Here is a 22503-nt window from a genome sequence, read left to right on the forward strand (position 1 = left end):
CTGTGGTGCCTACCCTGCTCCCAGTCAGCCAGTTTGACATTCTGACCCTTTTAAAAAAGGAACCCCTCGCAATTAATGCTGAATGGGATTATTTGTAACCAAGAGAACAAGAACGCTTCAGAAAATTTGCATTCTTTATTGCCTATTAGCTTATAACTTGCTGCTTTGTGTGGCATAAAATTAAATATGGGATACATAAAACCAGCAAAGACAAGAGACAAGTAAGACACAGTACACATTTCTCCAGTCCTTAAGCCCTAGCTTTTTTTCTCTCTTATCACGCTACAGCTTTACATGGTGTGCTTTCCTTTCTGCGAAATAATCTATTACCTAATCGAAGTTCGTCAAATCTTTTGCTACACGAAAAAACGAAATGTCATTGTCTAACACTGAACAATCTGTTAATGCAAATAGTATCCCAAGACTGATGATGTTTCTGGACCTGATTACGTGTATTTTGTCACTGTCTGCTAGATAAAACAAAATAGGCCTGTCTAATATTGCAGCGGTTGTAATACATCTGAAATAAACGAGACTGTTTTGGAGCAAATGGTCATTTTTACAACACGACAGAATATAATTCACGAAGAACCACTATCAAATGCCTATTAGTCCTACTACAAGCAAAAAGCTTTATGTTAGGAAATAGTTTCACATTTCATTCATATGCTCCAGCTTCTCATCTTCTCCTTCCCCGTTCTAACAAACCATCTTGTCATCAGTAATTCTGTAACTATTCCAGCCTATGTCAAAATTTATTCTCCGGTTAACTTCACTAACCCAGCTACAATCACCAGTTTAGTTACCCCACGTTTATTCTACGGTTAGGCGTTATTACGTGTCGCACAACACATTTTCCATGCTACTCCCAAAACAGAACTTAAGGTCTGCTCACTGGGGACTGTACAACTGGCCCTTACTAGTGTAGCGGTCTGGCCAAAAACTTTCTATCAAAATTTTATTTTCTTGGATACACCGAGAAGATAACAAGTAATCTTTCTTAGCTATTATTCTTGTTAGTTGTTTATTTCCACTCTGGTAGTCCGAATCTATGGCTTTCACTATTAATTTTAACAACGCTGATCATTTGCAAACCCAGTCAACCACTCAAACAAACATTGGCATTCACCTGTTCAGCCTTATTCTGCTCAGCTCGTATGGCCCCGTCCCCTTTTGTCTGCAGGGAAGTTTACTTCTAGATGAGACAGGGATTCCCCTGGCATACACATCACGTACACTATGCACGCATTCAAAAATCAGCTTATGATTCATTCAGAAATTAACTCAAAATGTGTTCACAAATGTTCAAAAACCAACTGGAAATCATATGGATAATCGATATACCAATGTGCGCTGGATGCTAGTCGCTTTCGAAACTAGGTTTTTCCTCAAGAATTGAATTTAGTGCCCCCCCACCCTGAAATTGCCACCCGGGGCAGTCACCCCGGTTTGCCCTTCCCTCTTCTGCGCCCTAGATCTGGGCCTGTTGCGCACTTGAGTGAATCTCGCAGCTTGGGGCGCCAGTAAAATTTTTCCATGTAGCATCTGGCTGGTTGATGCTACTGCTTATACAGCTAACAACCACATTTCCGTAGCCAGAAGCGGGAGAAGGTACTACTCATACGTGACTCACTGCACATGCGCATGAGCCCGCTCGCAACTGCTCGAAGGAATCTAAAGCCTAGTTTACACGACAACACTAGGTTGCATGCAACTATGCTGCCACCCACTGTGCATGCGCGCCATGTGTTTGCGCAACTCGTTGGTTATACTAAACACTTTCAGCATGTTCCAACTTTGGTGACACTAGTTCCATGAGTTTTCAGGTTATGTGTGTTCGTAGAGTGTAGATAAATTGAAATAAAAAGTGGGGAGCAGAGAATAATGTTCGCTTTTTAGATATCTATGCTTCTATGATTTGCATAGGTATTTGTGGGATTTCAGTGATGCTGATTACAAAAATAAGCAACATATTGCTCCCGCTGAGACCATCATGTGCGATTCTAACATAGATGGCTAGACTGTATCTGAGCTGCACAGCAAAATTTATTGAGTAAGGAGCACATATACAACTGAATTAAGAAAAATACAAACAAGTGTAATTCTAGCTGTGGCAACGCTTTTGTCTACAAGACTAAAATCTCATCGTTCGAGTTGGCCAACTCTTTGTTAAGGAATATTGTTGACAGTAGGGAAGGCTATACAAATTCAAGAATCTGCATTCTTCATTAGATATTCATCTATTTAAAACATCGCTGCAGTGCTCCCCATTCACACAGGTTACAATTTAAAATATTGACACTGTACAGATCTATCTTCAAGAGAGTAGTCTGCAAACCATTCTCTTCTTAATGTGGCCTGCTTCGAATGATTACTGCTGTTAATGTTAATAATTATTACTGTTGATACTTATTGGTGTTAATGAAAAAGCGTCACCACCAACTAAAACCGCATCTTATAGCATGCCGAGTGTTCTCAATTGTAATGCATGCAATGTGACATGTAATGTGCTTCATGCATTACAATATCTTTATTCCTTATCGCATAATTAACTCTATTTAGAAGAAACGGTAACAGTTCTGGTAACATTCTACGACAATTAAAAGAACTTCTTGGATAAACTGTTATGAATTACTTCAGCAAAGATGCTGAGCAACCGAGCTGACACCTTTTCTTCATCCAGTCACTAACCAAAACACATTTCTTAACGTTTTATTATGCAGCGATTCCACGCAACAAGCTTTAACTCCATCACAACTTGTACGATTTGCAGCTGCCAAAACTTTCATTTCAGAATTGACTCAGGAACCCATAAAACGACGAAACAGAAGTGTATATTGGTTTTGCCGTGTCTACAGTCAAATATGAAACCATTTGCGTGCAACTCACTCCACGCAACGAATGGCGCAAGCACTGCATAGTCTTCCTAAAGCCTTTGACACATTTTGCTGTTGGCAGACGCTTGTATGAGCACTGTGTTTTACTGGCATACAGTAATATCCTTTGTTAGAATATTGGTTCTTACCGGTCAAAATTACGAAAATCTATCTGAAAACTAAACTAATAAAAAATTCCCGGAATTCTAAAAAAATTCCGAGTTTTTCCCTGTTTTCTCCTGGCTGAAAAAATTCCCGGGCTTTTACCGGATCTCCCGGGTCATATGCACCCTGCAGTTGCCATCACAAAGTTATCCACAACTGTCTGAGCAATGTGTCTATATTTTGTTTGGAGATGGCCAACTGCATTTACTGTAAAATCTCCTAATGCATCTCCATACTTTAAGTAGAGACAGTGATATAGTTGATAAAGCCATGTTTACACTGGCATGTTTCTGCTGGCAACACTGTTTCTGAGGAATCTACAACATGCCTACAACTATGTTCATTGTTTGAGTCTCCACAGACACTCTGGTATCGTGTTCCACAGAGGTTGAACACCCACTAGAGGATCCCAGCTGCGCAGCACTGAGCTTGCGCAATGAGTGAATCCTTGTCTCGCATCAGATGAGTGCTGTGGCCAGTAGCATTTTATGCAGCCGGTACATAAGTGGCCGTCCAGCACACAATTGACCAAATCAGAGCTCACGTATGATACAGTTGGACGTATCTTCGCTGTATTAGGACCACTTGCTTGTTGCCTGGTTACTCTATATGGTCACGTCTTGGATTTGTCTCTCCGGTGCTCTGGGCCTTGCTGTCATCATTGTGGCAAAGGCTTAGTTTAGTACTTCATTGTCGTCTAGGGTGTTTGTCCTCGTCCTGGTCTGTTGTTCATCTGCAGTCTGCTGCGTTTCACTCACCTACCGTTAGTTTGGGTTATTCTTCTGCAGGTGGCTCTCCCACATGGCAGCTTCCTTCATTTCCACATTTCTTGAAACTCCCAACATGCACGGTGATATTCTGCCACCCGCGAATACAGCATTGGCAATGAGGAAAAAGGAAGTTCTTTAGAAGCACAGACACTCAACTAGTTTGCCTGCTGGAGCAACTGAAGCAATACATGCAGCAGCAGCTCCGGTTACACTCGTTACAAAAATCACTTCACATTCAGGCAGACAAACTCAGAGCACATGAACCTCAGTTGCACCAGGCCTCAGTGCCTTCCACTACTGATGCACCCATACGTCCTCCATTGTTTGCACCTCTCAATGACACTAAGGAGGACTGAGACACATACTTGCTTCATCTGAAACAGCATTTCACGGCATTTAAATTTACAGATTATTCACTGCAGTGATTATTATTTTTGTCTTGGGCTTCACCAGACACGTTCTTTCTGTTCTGAATGTTGGCCCCTTGGTCAGACCCCAGCACACTCTCCTTTCAGTAGTTATGTGTTCTGTTGACTAATTATGACACCCGGGGATACCATGTGGTTGCCTTCAGGCTCCATCAATACTATAAACAGCTGGGACAATCATACCATTCTCGGGTCACTGACTTATAAGGTCTCAGGCACAAATGTGATTTGAGTTGCAGCAATCGAGGTTGCAAGGCTTCATAGGTGGACACCTTGATTCATGAAGTGAACGTTCGGATTGCACCAGATCCAGAGGTATCACTATGGTACTGACACTCAATAACCCGTTGTTAGATGGCACTTTGAGCACCACACAATTGTCTAAAATTACACAGGCAGCTAAGGAATGACTTATGGCAATGCCACAAGTTGTGGTGGTCAACGCACCTCCACACGCTCCACTCCTGCGCCGCAGGCATACGACAACCCTCAGACTGAGCACACTCATGACTCGTCCTTGTTTAGATTAGATTAGATTTACTTTCATTCCAATTGATCCGTAGTGAGGAGGTCCTCCAGGATGTGGAACATGTCTGATGTCTCTACGCCATCTTAGCCTCCGGTCGCACTGCATCCCAGGTCATGGGTGTCACTCCCTTTGTGCCCACAGTATTTCTGCACTCACTCCCAGGCAGATCGTACAGATCGCTGGCAGTCCTGCACACTTTGTGGCAAACAGGGGTATCTGCAGTTGGTGTTGCAGCTGCACATCCCACTCCTATTCCACCCCACAAGGGCATCAGTATATCATACATTCACTGTAGTTAGTAATTTTCAAATGAAATCATTCTGCTTTAGACTATTGAAATCTATATTTTGCATGCTAATTTCTGGGATTGATGTATTTGCTCGCTGTGGATACCAACTCCAAGTACCCAACCGTGGCAAGCATGGCCTCCACTACAACCAATGCTACCCTTACTGCTTTGGCCCAGGTTTTAGCCATCAAAGGCTTACCTCACACTTTGGTCTCTGATAATGGGCCCCAATTCGTAGTGCCTTCTTCAAACACTTCTGTGGGGCCAATGGTGTAACACATATTTTCCATCCCTCCAACAATGGTGAAGCAGAACATCATGTTCAGACATTTAAGTAGGAAATGAAGAAAGATGTCAATTGCTCTGCCACTACCTCAGCCCTCATGCTGTTTCTGAGCACTTGTCACACCACCATATGCCGGTGGTAGCCCTGCCAAGCTGCTCCACAGGCGGCAATCATGGACCCTACTTCACCTTTTAACACGCCCTCTTTGGCAATCCCCTCCCAACCATCCCACTGCTACACACTGGGCACAGCTGTGTGGGCCCACTGCTACAGGGAAATTGCGTCTTGAATGCTGGCAATGGTAGTAGAAACCCATGGAAGGCAAGTTATGTCTATCCAAACACACAACGAGCTTGAGCACCATCACCACAACTAGTTCTGGCCTCGAACACGGGCATCACACCTGCCACCGCCTCATCCCCCTTCCACCTTCTGATGACGATGAGGCCCCAGAGCTGGTACCACTGGCAACTACCCACAAGTGCACTGGCACTATCTTCTGCGTCCACAAGGTTCCGGAAAACCATCCGGTGTCCTCACCTCTAGTGTCATCCCAATGGACACTGCCGAACATTCTCCCTACCCCCAACCAGCAGCAGTCAGTACCGCATTTTCATTCATACCTCCTTTCAGTTTCTCTCGGCATCATCCAGTGCACAACGCTCTTGGGGGAGATCTGGTATCGGGTGCCACAGAGGTTGAATGCCCACTAGAGGAGATGGACTTATGTGACCATTAGGGGCATCGCAGTCACGCAGCGCTGTGTGCAGTGCACCCCTGTCTCATGCCACATGGATACAGTGCCCAATAGGGTTTCACGTAACTGGTATGTAGGTGGCCACCCAGCACACAGCTGGCTGGTTCAGTGCTCCTGCTCGATATTGTTGGAGCTATCTTCGCTGTATTATAGGACTGTTGTAAGGCTGCTTGTCACCAACTTACTCTCTTTGATCGCATCTTGGATTTCTCTCCACTGCTCTGCGCCTTGTCATTGGCATTGTGGCGAAGGCTTAGCTTAGTGCCTCATTGTCATCTAGACTGTTTGTCCATGGCCTGATCTGTTGTTTGTCTGCAGTCTGTCTGCTACATTCGCTTGTCTAGTGTTAGTTTGAGCTTCCACAGGCAGCTCTCCCGCCTGGCGGTTTCCTCAGTTTCTCTATTCCTTCCGAAGCTCCTACATGCAAACCAATATTCAGCCACTCATGGATATAGCATACAAGAGTAACAAGCATTTCTGTATGTGTGTACACATTGTCTGCTATGACCCAAGCTGGTGCCAAATATATCACATTGTTTATATTTGTACTGTGTACTGTGCTATGCTATGTTTGGCAAAGAGGATGAATATGTCGTGATGCAATAATACTACTTGACAATAAAAGCAGACAAAGACAAAGGTGCAGTGGGTGAAAATATTGTGGGTGACATGACAGGAATTACATACAGCGAAAGTGTAATTTAGAGCATAGGGCTGTTTTTCATATCTTCACAAGAATATCACAGCTCAATTTTGAAATTTTAATCCGTATGATAGAACCATTTGTTGCAAAGAAAGACACAAATATCAGAAAAGCAATTCTGGTGAAGTAAAAACTTGTTGCTACTCAAAACATTTGGAAACAGAAGATTCATTTTAAAGCATTGTATATTTATTCCATATTTCAAAATCAGCTGTCATCTCAAGCAGTTGCTTCAGTTTGAGAAGCATGGTTGAAGGGCTATGTTGTAATGGTAATACAATTAGGTTAATAAGATTGACAAATATGTTTCACTGCACATTGCAATACTCATAATAGATAAATACATAAAATCAAATCTAATCATCTTCTACAGAAATGTGACGATCGGTACTAATGGATATGACAGGAGGATCCGCAGTTGCAATCTGATATCTGCAATATCCAGATTACTGAAAAATTCCTCTTTTTTCCCGACAAATTCAGTTCCATCTCAAAGAGAATCTGTCTGTACTGTGTTAGCAGAGACTTATTTATTGTGTCACTGCATCTGGTGTTAAGCACAGCATCAGTCTTCTGGATGAAGACCTGTTTTAACATGTTATTTTTTATTTTCCAGTTCACAAATTCCAAAGAAACTCCTCTACCTCATGAAGTGTGATAGTTTCAAAAACCTTTCGTATTGATGAAGGTTTCTCGGGTCTCCAGCCAGGTGGTAGCATTGATATCTCGCGACGTTTCGGGAAGTGTCATACTACCCATCTTCATCACTTCACCAGAAGATGGGTAGTATGACACTTCCCAAAATGTCGCGAGATATCAACACCACCACCCGGCTGGAGACCCGAGAAACCTTGCATCAATAGTTTATCCCGGGAAAGCCTACCGTCACATATACCTTTCGTCTTGTCCACTCCATTATTAGGCAACACAATTACTGTTCTCCGCTACAAGAATTATGTTGTAACATAAACACTAGTGCCATGCAATGGCATTTAAAAGCAACAGCAGGCTAGAAACAATGTTTCCTTTTATCTGTGCTGACACAGCACCCCATATTAATTCATCCTCTTTGCTGAATATAGTAATATAGTAGAGCACAGCACACACTACCAACACACAATGTGAAATACAGTATTTGGCGCCAACTTATGTCCCCTGGAATTTGGCCTAAAAATTTCAGGATGGATAAATCAGTGGTGTGATGTATCCAGCTTATGATGCTGGAAGCTGCCTTGGCTTTCAAAAACACCCAACTGACTGAAAATTAGCCAGTTTGGTCTACAGAACAACTCACCTTGGTGGTTTCCTTTTGGACTGCTCTTTCTTGCAACTGGATACAAACAGGGTAGCATTTAGTGGAACAAACATAATTAATAACATCCAACTGAGCACAATCTTTTAGGGTTGGATAATGTAACTAGAGGGCGATGTCTGATGACTCATAGCAGTGCTGGACTGCATGTGGCAAAAAGTGTTGAGGATACACAGCATCAGAGACTTCATGAGGCTCTCTACAATTCAACCCCTAGGGCAGATAAAGTGCAAACCCTTCAGCTCATTTTGTGCATTACAGTCTGCCAGTAGGAAGAACTGTCATGGGAGTTGTTTTGTGAAGTGTGTGAAAACATTTAATGGACAGGGAAAATACTACTTCCTTCATCTTTCTCCTCATTCCTCTATCGAATTGCATGATCTACAATGGGTGTCGGACAGCATTTATGAGTGTTGGTGATTGCATCAAACTTTATCATAAACAGCATTTTAAGGCATGCCATTAGATACGATTAAATCTGAGTAGTTTGATGACTTTAAGGTGCATTTCTTAAGTCTTACATGGTGGGGATTTGGCTATTGCACCAACACTAAACATCAATTAAAATAACTTTGTGACTGACAGATGTCACTGGCAGGGAATGAAGATGCTAGCTGATACAGAACACACCATATATTCATACAATCAAAAATTTTAATTTAAAAAAAGTATGTAACAACTGTTGTCACTGTTTTCATTTGTCATGGAGAGGGCAGTAGAGTTGTGATAACTGAAGCAGCTGTGGGACAGCGATGTATGTAATATCCCACTCCACTTCTCCAACCCAGTGCCTCAAGTGAATCTGAGGCATCAAGGGATCACTAAATTAGCATTGGAGGGCAGCGTGGAGGGTAAAAATCATAGAGGGAGATCAAGAGATGAATACACTAAGCAGATTCAGAAGGATGTAGGTTGCAGTAAGTACTGGGAGATGAAGAAGCTTGCACAGGATAGAGTAGCATGGAGAGCTGCATCAAACCAGTCTCAGGACTGAAGACAACAACAACAACAACAACGTGAATGAAGAGCACCAGGTGCCCCAGAGCTTGTCATTTATCTGATAACAACTATTTTTCTTCAACAGTCATCTTAATGTTACGCTTTTTGAGGCATGTACCATCCTCCTGAACCAAGTTAGGCTCTCCATATCCTGTAACTCACAGTGTTCCATCATAGTCACAAGTCTCCAAATAAGTCCCAATTTCTCTCACCTTATCTTTGTTGTCCACAAGTGAAATGTATATTGGCAGCAGGAGAGTTGCTCTGCAGTCAGCCTCAAATGCCCGTTCCCTAAACTTCCTCAACAGTGCCTCATGAAAAGAATGTTGTCTTCCCTCCACGGGTTACAAACTGTGTTCACAAAGCATCTCCATAATATCTGCGTATACTTCTTACCCATGATAACAAATCTAGCAGTATGCCCCTGAATTGCTTTGATGTCTTCCTTTAGTCTGACCTGGTGGGGATCCTAAATACTCCAGCAGTACTCACAAACTGGTCACATTAGCGTTCTATATGCAATCTCCTTCATAGGTGAACTACACTTTCCTAAAATTCTCTCAGTACACCGAAGTTGACCATTCACCTTCTCTACTTCCATATTCATACGTTCATTCCATTGCACACTACTTCGTGACCTTATACCAATATATTTAATTGACATCACTGTGTCAAGCAGCACATTACTAATGCTGTACACAAACATTATAGGAATGTTTTTTCTACTCATCTGCATTAACTTACATTTTTCTACATTTAGAGTAAACTGCCATTCAACAAATCAGGTAGAAATTTTGTCTAAGTCATCCTGTATCCTTTTACAGTCACTCAATGATGACACCTTCCCATAAAACAGTGTCATCAGCAAACAGACACATATTGCTGCTCACCTTATCTGTCAGATAATATATGTACATATATAGAGAATAAGAATGGACTTATAACACTTCCCTGGGGAACTTCTGACTATACTTGCGTTTCTAATGAACACTTGCCATTGAAGACAATGTACTGGGTTCCATTACTTAAGACATCTTCAAGCCACTCACTCTGGGGACCTAACCCATATGCTCTGACTTTCATCAACAGTCTGCAGCAGAGTGCTTTGTCAAACACTTTCCCACAATCTAGGAATACAGGATCTGCCTGTTACCCTTCACCCATGGTTTGCAGGATATCGTGAGAAAATGGTAAGCTGATTTTCTCATGAGAAACATTTTCTAAATCCATGCTGATTTGTGGTCAGAAGCTTTGCTGTCTCAAGCAAATTTGTTACATTCAGTCTCAGAATGTGCTCAAAAATTCTGCAGCAGACCAATGTTATGGATATTGGTCTGTAATGGTACAGGTCAAGTCTTTTACTTTTCTTATACACAGAGTCACCTGCACTTTTTACCAGTCAATTGAGACTCTGAGCTGGGTAAGATGTTCCTGATAAATGCAAGCTAAGTAATAGGCCAATACAACAGAGTGCTCTCCATAAAACCTAATTGGGATTCCATTAGGACCTAGTGACTTACTTAACCTAATTGGGATTCCATTAGGACCTGGTGACTTACTTGTTTTCAACTCTTTCAGTTGCTTCTCTACACCAGGGATGCCTATATCTATGTGCTCCACATGCGAGTCCATGCAACGGTCAAAAGACTGTATGTCTATACAATCCTGCTGTGTGAATGATGTCTTACAACGTGAAATTTGAAACATTAGGTTACCATTTGTGTCTTCCATTGTCACATCGGACAGGTCAATGAGCGACTAGACAGAAGCCTTCAACCTGTTTAGTGAATTTTCTCGTGTTCTCTGCAAGATCTTTCATAACTATGACAGAAATTTTTGTATCCTTTGCACATCAATCTTTTTACAGACGCACAAATTTCTACTAAATTTTGCCTGTTATCACTTGCATGTTCTGTTTTGAACTGACAGTGCAATGGTCTCTCCTTCCTTCAGAATCTTCTGAATTTTGCAATTAAAACACATTGGGACTTTTCTGTCCTTAATCCACTTACTCAACATATACTTCTTCTTGAGAGCACAATTTACAATCAGTTTAAACTTTGGTCATAACCCCTTTATGTCCATCATACTGGAACTAAATTATGTGCATTTACTATGTCGGATGTTAACAACTGCTTACCTGCTGTTTCTAACAAAAATATTTTCCTAGCCTTCTTGATGGATTTAATAACTTTAGTAATCACTGTTGTTATGAAATTCCTGTCTCCACACCGACACTATCAACAAGGTCAAGCTTTCTTGTAATTACAAGGTCTAAAATAATACCATTGTGTAAAGGACGTCAATCTAGCTGCTCAAGAAATTTTTCAGAAAACATGTTCAAAACTGCTTCAAAAGCCTTTCTATTTGTACCCCCTGCAACAAATATGTAGAGACCATAGTCTATACTGTGTGGATTAAAATTGCCTACCATGGGTATTTTTGTGCTGCTAAGTGTAGTTATCTTGTATTATTCTAAAACTGTCACAGTGGAATAGGGTGGTTGGTTAAAACATTTAATAATTTGTCATTTTTGTATGTGTTTCGTGTCTCGCTAAATATTTGGGAGCTTTCTACTTCAGGTTTCGGCCAGCTCTCAGTTCCAAGAATAATTTTAGCAAGATAACTTTCTCCGACAGCAATAAATTCAGGAACTTTGTCACAAATACTTCTAGAATCCACTGTTAAAATTTTGACAGTCCAAGTATCTTTACTTTGTATGCAGTCTGTTTTCAACCTCTGCGTATTGACTGGCAAGCATTAATCAGAGGCCCTCAAACAACTGCCTAGTCCAAAAACATTCATGTACGCCTCTCAAGTACTCAGCTACCCGAGTAGCTGCTTCCTTTGTATAGTGCACCCTTACCTACTGAGAGAAGTCCAATAATTCTCCAACTCATCACGCGAATCCATAAACCTGCAGCCGAGACCATCACAAAATCAACAGTCTTTGACTGAGACCCTCCACTCGGCTCCAAATCTAAGGATCCCAATCAACTGTGGGAACAATGCTGCAAATTGTGAGTCTTGCTCGCACCACACGAGTGAGACCAGCAGTCTTCATCACTTCCACCAGTTGAACGTACGATCTGAGGATAGCCTCAGAAATCAAGCCACAATGTCACTGGTGTCAACACGAGCCACAACTTGCAGACGATTGCACCCTGCACCCTCGATAGCTGCATGCAACAGCCTCCTTCACATCTCTGATAAGGGCCCCCAGCAGACACACTGAGTGCACACCGGACATCTTTCCAGCCCAGGGCACTATTTCCTTAAAGGTCTCCATAATACAACTAACACTGGAGTTCCTGATAACTGTCCCCATTTGCCCGCTTGGATCCTGCTGAAGAAGCACACTCACAGTCGGAATGAGAGAGGCCGGGTGTCAAGTTTACACAGTGACTTTCCATATCGAGCAGTCACTCCCCCTGAGGTGTGGGTGAATCCCTCCACATCAGGTACGTAATCTGTGGGCGATACAGTGACATCTGATGTGTCCCATGTGACGCACCACATTATCTTCTGCCGCTACATCCAAGGCAGCGACCTGCAGACAGCTTATTGCGGCCAAAAGCGTGTTCAAACGTTCTCATGAACAGCAGCCAGCTCCTCCTACATCCACACATAGCACGCACACGCCCTATCCACCCTACTAACTTAAGAATTAAACTATAAAAGCACACAGAGAAAGCTAAATATGAAACTTGTTACTCTCCTGGCATGTCACCAATGGAAGCTGGAGGCTGACTGAGCTGTGACCAATAGTCACTGGCGGTTAAAAACAAACAAACAACAACTGCACTATAGACTACACAAATCTACTCTATACAGTGATGTTGAACGATCCAATCCACAACATAGGAAGCAGTTGTATAACCTGTATTGCCATGTTTGGTCCCCAAAATTGATGATCACTGCGTCTTGTCACACAATGTCACCAGAGTGTCTTTTAGTGCACACATCACAAGATCACAGGTGGTTTCATGGACCTTTAAGATGCCTTAAAACTTACAGGTGTTAAGTGTATTAATATCATAATGGTACTACGGCTGTGCAAGTTGGCATGATCATTCACTCACTCAAGTGTTGACGTATATGCTCCCTCCTCCCCAGTGTCAGAATATTGAACTTTGTACAAAACATGGAACTTCTTTGTTTAGGTGTTTCACACTATAATGGATGATGTTGAAGTCAAAATACAAAGAGGATATAGAACAAGAGATGTTAAATGAAGGCAGATAGGACAAACAGATGAAAGAGAAATAATATTAGATACTGTTTTGTAAGAGACTGGCATAAAGACGAAAACTTGGAGGAGCCAGGCAAAGAATTATAAGTAAGGATAATGTAAAGTATTACAACACATTAATCAGAAATATTAACATGTGCAGTGGAGGATGAACAGAGATTATGACCTATGAATGAAAACAATAGCCAGAGTCCAAACAAGAACTGGAATAAAGACAATGGAAAATTATAAAATGAAAACTAAATATAAGCAACTACACTACTATAATCTTTTGTTTTATGCAAGTGCATATACGATAATCAAAATAAGTGAAACTAAGGCCAGTAACTCACCTACTGTCAGAATGTCCGTCAAATCCACATTTTTCAGAGGTAACCCATAAAGATAAACATCCTCCTGTACAAAACTGAGCACTATACCGGCTACAGTTTGCAGTTGGCCTTCTGTTGGTGACAAAGTTATTATTTTTGCTTCCTCTCCAGTCTGAAAATTTCTCAATGCCTTCAGGCCTGCAGACGGCACTGGTGTATGATCTGCAGCTTCTTTCCAAGCTTCTATAGCGAACCATTCATGCTCTTCGCCATTTCTTGATCTTTCAACTACAACATATACTACATCACCTTTGTTTACATGCAATGACACACATTCATTGTGAGACAATTTTCTTGTATCAGAGAATGGATGAAATGAAACATTTGTAACAAAAACTGATGCAACATCATCTTCCATTACAATTTCAGCAACAAAGGAAAATTTTTTGATTAGTACAACCTTTGCTTGATACATTCCTCCAGATTTTATACTGTTCCTGTCGATGGAAAGGAGTTCTGGAGCATTCTTATAAACAATCTTTTTGGGTTTTTTGTTTTCCCAAACACATTCAACACTCAACCTCGTCATACTGATATTACAAAGTAAGTTAAAATGAACCATTTTACCTGCGGGCCATATGTCACGAAGGTTCCTACCACCTTGTGCAGTTATTAGTACATTAGTAGACTGATCAAATGGGATTTCATAGTCCTCATTTTTGTATCTGAATTCTATGATGCCAGTACCCAATTTGTCATATTTGATCTTACCCATTAGCCCCTTTAAAATTCTACGATTGTCATCTTCCAGTCCTGATGTCACATTTAATTTACTTACAAGTAAATTAGTGAGGGAGGTAACACCTGACACTTTCGTTCCATTTCCATGCATCTCATTATATGGTCTTATTTCAACATACTCAGCAGTATATTTAACTGTTCCCTGTTCCGAATTTGTTATCCTCTGGATTTTAATACTCAACCGCATATTGATTCTGAGCATGGCCAATGCTGACTTTGGCTCTATTTGACTACCATCAAAAAATATTTTTGTATAGGAAAAACTGGCACGTTCATATCTACCACACAATTTGAAAACAGCTAGACCCATTTCTGGCTGCAATTTTTCCACAAAAGCAATAATTTTTCTATTTTTAATGAATGAATCAACTTCATCAGCTACACATGAATCTTCTGTGACACAACTTTCACGTTCTTCAATTCTTATAACATTTGAAGCAAGCCAAAGAATAGATTTTGGATTGAAACACTCTGGTTTTACATGAAATGAAACTTCATAATTTCCCTTTGAGGTAACAACTGCTTTCAATTCTTGCCAGTTCATACTTGTTTGATCTTTGAAGAACAGTGCCCTCTTGAGATACCCTCCAGTTTCAAATGTTACTACACCAAATTCGTTGTACACAGCGGTAACCACTCCTCTAAATGTACACGTATCATCCACTAGAGTAAGTGACGACACATTTACAATGTTGTTGTCCCACACTTTCTTCACACGCCAATGGATGCCAATTTCCTTAAGGGATGCATTTTTTGTACTTTCAATGCTTACAGTTAACACATCTCCTACACTAACATAATCTATTATCCAACTCCCAGATGAATTTCTAAGTGCTATACCTCTACAAGCTGTCAAAGCATTTACGTGTATTAGTACCAGCACTGATACTGAACTACTCACAGCAATCTTCATAAGACCCACATATGGTGGCAACAGGCCCACAATTATTCCAAGATACTGTACATTATCTTGCAAAACTAAAGCATTAGAGTATTCAGTCTTGAAGACTGAAAATACTTCATGCACTGCAGGTGGCATTCCTTGCCACAGTAACCAAACAACGAAAGTTTCCTTGAAACGCCCTGTCTCTGGAAGTTTAATGCCTGTACAATATATTTTATCATTTGAGTTTGCATCAATGTTGTACGCATCTATTTCATTGAAAAATGCTTGCACTGGTTCATGTGGACACATAGCCACTGTTAACACTGCAGTAGTTTCTGAAACTGGTTGTATTGCAGTAACTTCCGCATCTGTAAATCTACAGTGTGATAAGTCATTAGTTGTCTCTGGATTCTTGGCTAGAAATTCCTTCCATAGCAAACTACCAACTACCAGCATAGACCCCAGTGATTCTAAATCAGAGACTAATGTCTGATCATCCTGTGCAAAGGCATTATACACAGGACGTGCGATAGTTGTCTCTTCTGCAGTATCACTGTCCATATCATTGAGTTCCGAATTTGTTTTTTCTCTAGACAAATATGACCCCTCCTGAACAATTTTCATATTCTGTGATGCAGCATTATTGCCTTTGGACCTACAGTCTGCAGATAAAATACAGCTGTCAATAGAAGTTCCTGCAGGAAGTGAAATACCTGCTTTGTTTACAATCATGTCACAACTTTCATCTTTAGTGTGTGTTTGGACCAAGATCTGATTCTCAATAGAACTGCTGAAATTTTGATCTGATGAAATTGTATCCTCCTTTACAGCAGCACACACAACATTTTTCGCTGTTAATGCATCATTTGTTTTCCAGGCAATACAGACAATTCTAAATCTGCTGTTCTTTATTTTACTTGCAATTTTTACTTTCAGCTTATCACCTATTTTTAAATAGTCATTTATCCAGTCACCCCTGGTACACAGTGTCCTCTCTGTGCCGACAGCCAGACTGGAAATAAAAAGTAGTACTGGTATTGAACTTCCAAATGTGTTTATAGTGACAAGAGCAACTGATGGGGGTGCAATATCTTTCACTATGCCAAAGTAAGCAACATTTTCCTTAAGCATGTCCCCATCTGCAGCATCAGTTATGTAAGATTCCATAATAGTACTAACACCTGGTTTTTGAGAATCCCAAACGCATACACAAATATGACTAGTGTGTAAACCATACCACTCTCCTTCTGATACAACTGCAACAAAGTGAAATGTCATTCCTTTACAGATCACATCGCCTAACACTTGACTACTCCCTATTTTTTTCCCCGAAAGAAAAAGTCTTGATTTGTGAAACACTGCTTTGTACATTCCACATTCAATAAGTCCATCATCGTCTCTGAAGTCAATCAATACACCACGCTCTGCATTCAAATGTTTAACAACTGGAAAATCCACCAGTTTATCAATCTTTTTACTACAAATGCTGCATGTATTACACTTTGAGCTTATTTTCCTTTCTAATCCACTCACATAGATGACTGAAATGTAATATATGTTCTCATTAACAAAGTAAATTGAATCCTTCTGGAATGTAACAGAAGAATTGTGTGTCAATACAGCAGAGAGTGCCACATTTGAACCAATAGGTTCATTATTAATCATGCCAAAATCCTTTATGAAAAAACCAAACTTGCAGCCTTCATCTGTATCAAATGTAACTACAGCAAAAGACTTATAGAGAAAAGAAACATTGCCATTGTATGGGTTTCTTTTGCACCTGCTAAGAATCCTTGTATTCTGAGGCTTGATTTCACAAGAACAGCTCTTTCTGGCACTTACTGCAGTCCACTGGTAGCCAAGTTTTGCAACTTTGTTGGATTTCTTTGTTGGTTGAACTGAAACACTCACACAGTCAGCAATACTAATATAATCAATTATCCAATGATTACCCTCAAAATTGAATGGACACACTCTGTCTTGCAGAAAATTGGAAAACACTACAACTGGTACTATACTCCCTCCAATGTATAGCCTAACAAGAGCAGCACGTGGTGGATATATGGCTACAACTTGTCCTTTGTACTGCTCATTTTCCTTTAGTGTTACTGCATCAGATTTTTTGAACTCAAACGCACTGAATACATGCTGCACATCTGGCCTTGTTCCTTGCCAAAGGCACCAAGCAAAATGTGTTTCACCATGACAGCCACGGTGTGGCAATTCTGTAGCAGTGCAATGCAACTCTGCACCCACTGGTAAAACTGTGCACTTTTCACCATTCACATACACATCATTTAGGTGAAATAAGATCTTCATTTCTCCAGACATTAGAATTCCTTCTTCATAAACAGTCCCAGTAATGTCAATGAAACGAACAGTATTTAATTGGAGTGCTGATGATGCTTCCGTGTCAAATTTGTTGCTAATGTATTCTTTCCACAACAAACCACCAAACACCAAAGCTGTTCCCAAATCATTTAACACAGAGCGGTAATTATTGTTTTCCTGAAGCTCTTCTGACATGTTGCACTTCTTGAAATGAGTCAAACTTTGCATAAATGATTGAGATGCTTGTTTGAAGTTAGCCTCACTTTTTATGAACATGTTAAAATCAGGTGGTTTGTTTGTTGTATTATATGGAACACTGGGCATCTCAACAGTACTGTGAACTCTATTCTCACATTTCATTTGACAACTGGAAAGTAAATCAATAAAATAATGATAGTGATCTTTAAAAGTATCAAAAGTTACAGAATCGTTTTCTCTATCATTGCAGAGAAGCAAATAAGTTGCTTTGAATCTTATTTCACTTGTTTCAGATGGTATACACAAAAAAGCCACCTTTTCCTTTAACTGCAGAACATCATGTAAATCAGAGGAAGTAAATTTTTCTCTGTTGAAATACAAATTTTCAGTTAAAATAACTGCTTTTTCCTTGCTACCTCTCCTGAAAAATGAGATTATACCTACATTGTTCGCCAGTTCCACAATTTCTCCAACAAACAAAAACAATTTAATATTAATGTCACAACTGCGTGAATTCACACCACATACAGCAGGCATCCCTTTGTAAAGAACTACATTTAAAGGGCATTCTTTAGGGACATTAAAATCATTAATATACACATTCTCACTAACAAAAATTGCCTTTTGATTACACTCGCCTCCCACTAAGGACAATGTTCCCCATGTATCAAAAACTGATTCAATAGTGGCATGGATGGAAGTAAGTCCTAATGAGTTGTTCATGGCAGCTAGGTATAGGGGAGACATAAAGTAATTCTTCTCCTGCAACTCCTCTCCCTTCTCTACATCTAATATCACACGAGAGCTAATTAAATTGCCTTGTTTACTTTTTAAATTACTATTAATATGTAGTGTCACATGTTGACCAGTGACAAGCAGTTCATCAACATTCAATTTCCTTCCTACTTTCCTCCCTCTATATTCAATTTTCTTCTTGGAGATAATTGCTGCATAACTTTTTCCCTTCCATTGAAATGATGCAATGGCTGAGGCTGTATCAACTTTGTCAATAACTCCAATAAATACTCCATCTACTGCATCCATAGAGTAGTCTTTAGCCACAGGCAGTATATCGTTTTCATCTCTGTCTGACAGAAATCTATTAGTGCTCAGGGTCTCATCCAATGCATGGTTTTGTGAAGAAACCTCAATAACATCAATCTGTCTGCATAAATTAGCTCCATCCAAACTGTCGGTCATATTTATCCCCTCCATCATGTCTTCTGCAAAAATATGTGCATTGAAGTTACGCAAATTTCCCCACAAATTTTCACAAACAAATGGAAGATACCCAATCAAATTATCTCCCAATAAAACTTCCCTTGGCAGCTTATTAAAAATTGGATATGCACTATCACAATTTTCAAATGAAGATTGTACATTTCTAATCCTTTCAAGTACTAAACTGTCCTCCCTTGCCTCAAGTGGGCATATAATTTTATCTTTAAAAGCTCTTGCAATACTATAATCTTCATCCAAATCTAAAGTTCTACTCTCTCTCGAAGGCAAATGAAATGCACCTGTAGTTTCTTCCAACTGCAGTGATTTACGCACTTCCTGTCCTTTGGAATCACACACTTGTTCTTCGTGAATAACAGAATTTGAGTTACAAAGAATTTCATCTTCCTGTGAACTATAGTCAGGCAAGTAATATGTATTATTTGCTACTGATTCTTTAGATACCAGAGTGTCAAAATAACTGCACTGTGGAACCTCAGATTCAGTCTTTCTAAAAGAATAACAGTTTGTTTCCTGTAATGTATTGACATCTGCGTTACAAATATTAGGGGTAATCTGCCTCTTATTCAGGTTCAAACTGACCTGCATCAAGGCTTCATTCCTATCACAATCAATCACACTTCTACGTGAGCAACAAAATGAACAACTGCAAGACAGGCTATTTGACCTGTTGTGCTCAGCATGGATGTCTATATCAGCAAATTCATCTGTTTCTTTTCTGTCTTCTTGTGTCCATGAATTACCCATATTATTTTCATTTATACAACTGCAGCTGCAGTGCAGTTTCCATCAAACATCTGGATAATCTGCAAAAGAATAAAGTTTCGATCATGACAAATCTAACCCACATATAAACATTTACATAATGTTTCATATTGTCTTTTCTATGGTAAATAGATAAATTTTTATACTTCTCATTGAAGCAGAGATGTGAATACAACCCTCTCCCCTCCCACACATGCACACAAAGGAAAATGAAAAACTCTTGACACTGTTCTGGGTACTGAAACTTCTGCAACACCCTCTATAGCGAGTTATCTCAGTAAACCAATTGCAACAGGGTCAACTGCAATGATAACCACAGTAAAAACATACTGGAGTCACGATTTACTCAACAGCTAATTTACTGTATTATAAAGTAAGACATACTGTAGAATCAAGCTACTATCACTGGAAAGCCCACAAGCCCAGTGTGGGTACCTAGTTGTGAAATGGGACTTGCTACGTAGGATGCCTGAGAAGAACTGAACAAGAGACGTTCCTGCATTCTACTGTCTACCTTCATGTATGTTCAAGTAGGTTTCACAGTTGGTAGCCTATGATTATTGACATGTTTTAGTAATCTTTAAAATAGTAATTCTGAGAGTCTATATTTTACAGAATCTAAACAGGAGTTATTCCAGTAACAAATACTTGATGGAGAGGCATCCTCTTGCACTATGCAAAGAATGTTACTATACATGCCTAAAATGCAAATTTTTCTTCCTCTCTCTCTCTCCACAATCTGAGGCAAGCAGGCACTGTTATCTTCCACACTGCACTGTGAGAACACTCCCGGCCAAGCCTACATACCATAGATTCAGCTCCATGAAGTAAAATATTATGAACTGTATGAGAGAGGTGTGTTCTCACTCACCTTGCTCCACATCTGAGGTGTGCCATCAAAGGTACTCTGTTCCAGCTCAAGTGTCTGCCTGTGCAAAGGGGTGGGCTAACAGCTGACATCCAGGGAGTCAGGCAGCTGTACTTAGCAAAAGCAAGTGCACTGCCCTGGCCTTCCGCTTGTGGGCATGGATCACCAAGCCGACTGTGCATGCACATAATGCATGCAATAATGCTAGTTGGCTGGTAGGCTATACTAGCTGTGCACGCACATGAGCAAACTGATGGGTGCTCCTGAGCACTGGTGCCTGTCTGGTAGCATTGTAGCAGCATAATCTAAAACATTAACATTACAGACTGCCACGAGGTGAAGAGACATGCAGGAGGTACAAGCCCTGCCTGCCTCTTGCAGCATAGGCACCTTAACCTGCATTTCATTCTTCTACGAAATCAGAAATAATGTGTGGAGATTAAAAGCACTTAAATGTTGTTCGTAACTGGAATTGAAGTCGTTTTCTGTTTAAGAGAGATCCTTACTCCAACAATTATGTAAATTTGTCGTAAGGAAAGGAAACTGGTGGAGTACAAAACAGTAACACAGCAGACAACAATGACTTCATCATACAGTACTGCCAACTGGATAACATTTGCTGCAGAGACAGACAAATGATGACTGGCTGAAGCCTTCCAAATTTTACTATTCAGATCTATGGATTATAACACTATGAGCGATCTGCCAACACTGTGTTGTTCTATTTACCCCTTCCAGATGCTCAGTTCAAGAACACAATGAAGATGAACCTTGCTCAGGGAGACCTTCAACATCAAAATCTGATGAAAATGTCGAACGTGTGCATGCTCTTTTGAGATCAGACCTACAAGACAAACTGTCAACTGAGTGTTTGACAAAGACATCCTTGACAGGCTCAGGAAAAGGGTGAATTGAGTGAGACTGGACATTGCAGACAAGTGGACGCTGCATCATGACAATGCCCCTGATCACACGGCCCCTTCCATCACAGTCCTGTTGTTCCCCAGGCCACCCATTCACCTGATATTAGTCCTTGTGGCCTTTTCATTTTCCCAATATTGAAAAAATGTCTTAAAAGGACAGTGCTCTGGGACTCTGCAGAACATTCAAACGAATGTGACCTACATGTTAAAAGCCCTACCAGCTGAAGCCTTTCAGCACTGCTGTCAAGACTGGGAACAGTGCCTCCATTGGTGTTTAACTACCGATGGGAACTACTCTGAAGGGGACAATATTGTTGTTTGAAAAAAATAATATAACTACCGATGGGAACTACTCTGAAGGAGACAATATTGTTGTTTGAAAAAAGTAACAACTTTGGTAGGTAAAAGATCAGTCTCATTACTTTCCCCATACACCCTGCATATGATAGTATGTAATGACAGATTTCCCAAATGAACCCAAATGACATAAAATACTACTGCCATGAACTACAAATGAAAAGCTCAACATTGTGCATGTTATATAGCTTACAAACCAAAAAAGGTTATCAAAAATAAATTAGTACTGCTGAACATACACAATATTGTTATTTTCATGTACAATGTAATTCTTCTACCAAAAACTGAAGGAAGACTCAGTTAAGATGACTATGAACAGTTACAAGTTCACTAAGTTTCATGAAGAGGACTGCTCACCAAGCAGAAAAATTAAAACTTAATGCACTTAGAAAACTGTAGTAACAGTAAGTAGATTGCAACCTAGAATATATGTGAACAGCAGCTTACTTTCTTTAATC

At 40.3% G+C, this 22503-nt stretch overlaps 1 protein-coding gene across 1 annotated transcript in view; it reads right to left on the minus strand.

Annotated features, from left to right (window-relative positions):
- Positions 1–19879, minus strand: part of LOC126456387 (uncharacterized) — a 53669-nt gene extending 33790 nt beyond the window's left edge. The window contains exon 1 of the mRNA XM_050092140.1: positions 13699–19879. Coding sequence (XP_049948097.1) covers positions 13699–19879 — 6181 coding nt within the window. The remainder of the gene's footprint in view (positions 1–13698) is intronic.
- Positions 19880–22503: the final 2624 nt, after the last annotated feature.

This window comes from Schistocerca serialis, chromosome 2 (genome assembly GCF_023864345.2).
Source record: "Schistocerca serialis cubense isolate TAMUIC-IGC-003099 chromosome 2, iqSchSeri2.2, whole genome shotgun sequence".
In the NCBI taxonomy this organism is placed as follows: Eukaryota; Metazoa; Arthropoda; class Insecta; order Orthoptera; family Acrididae; genus Schistocerca; species Schistocerca serialis.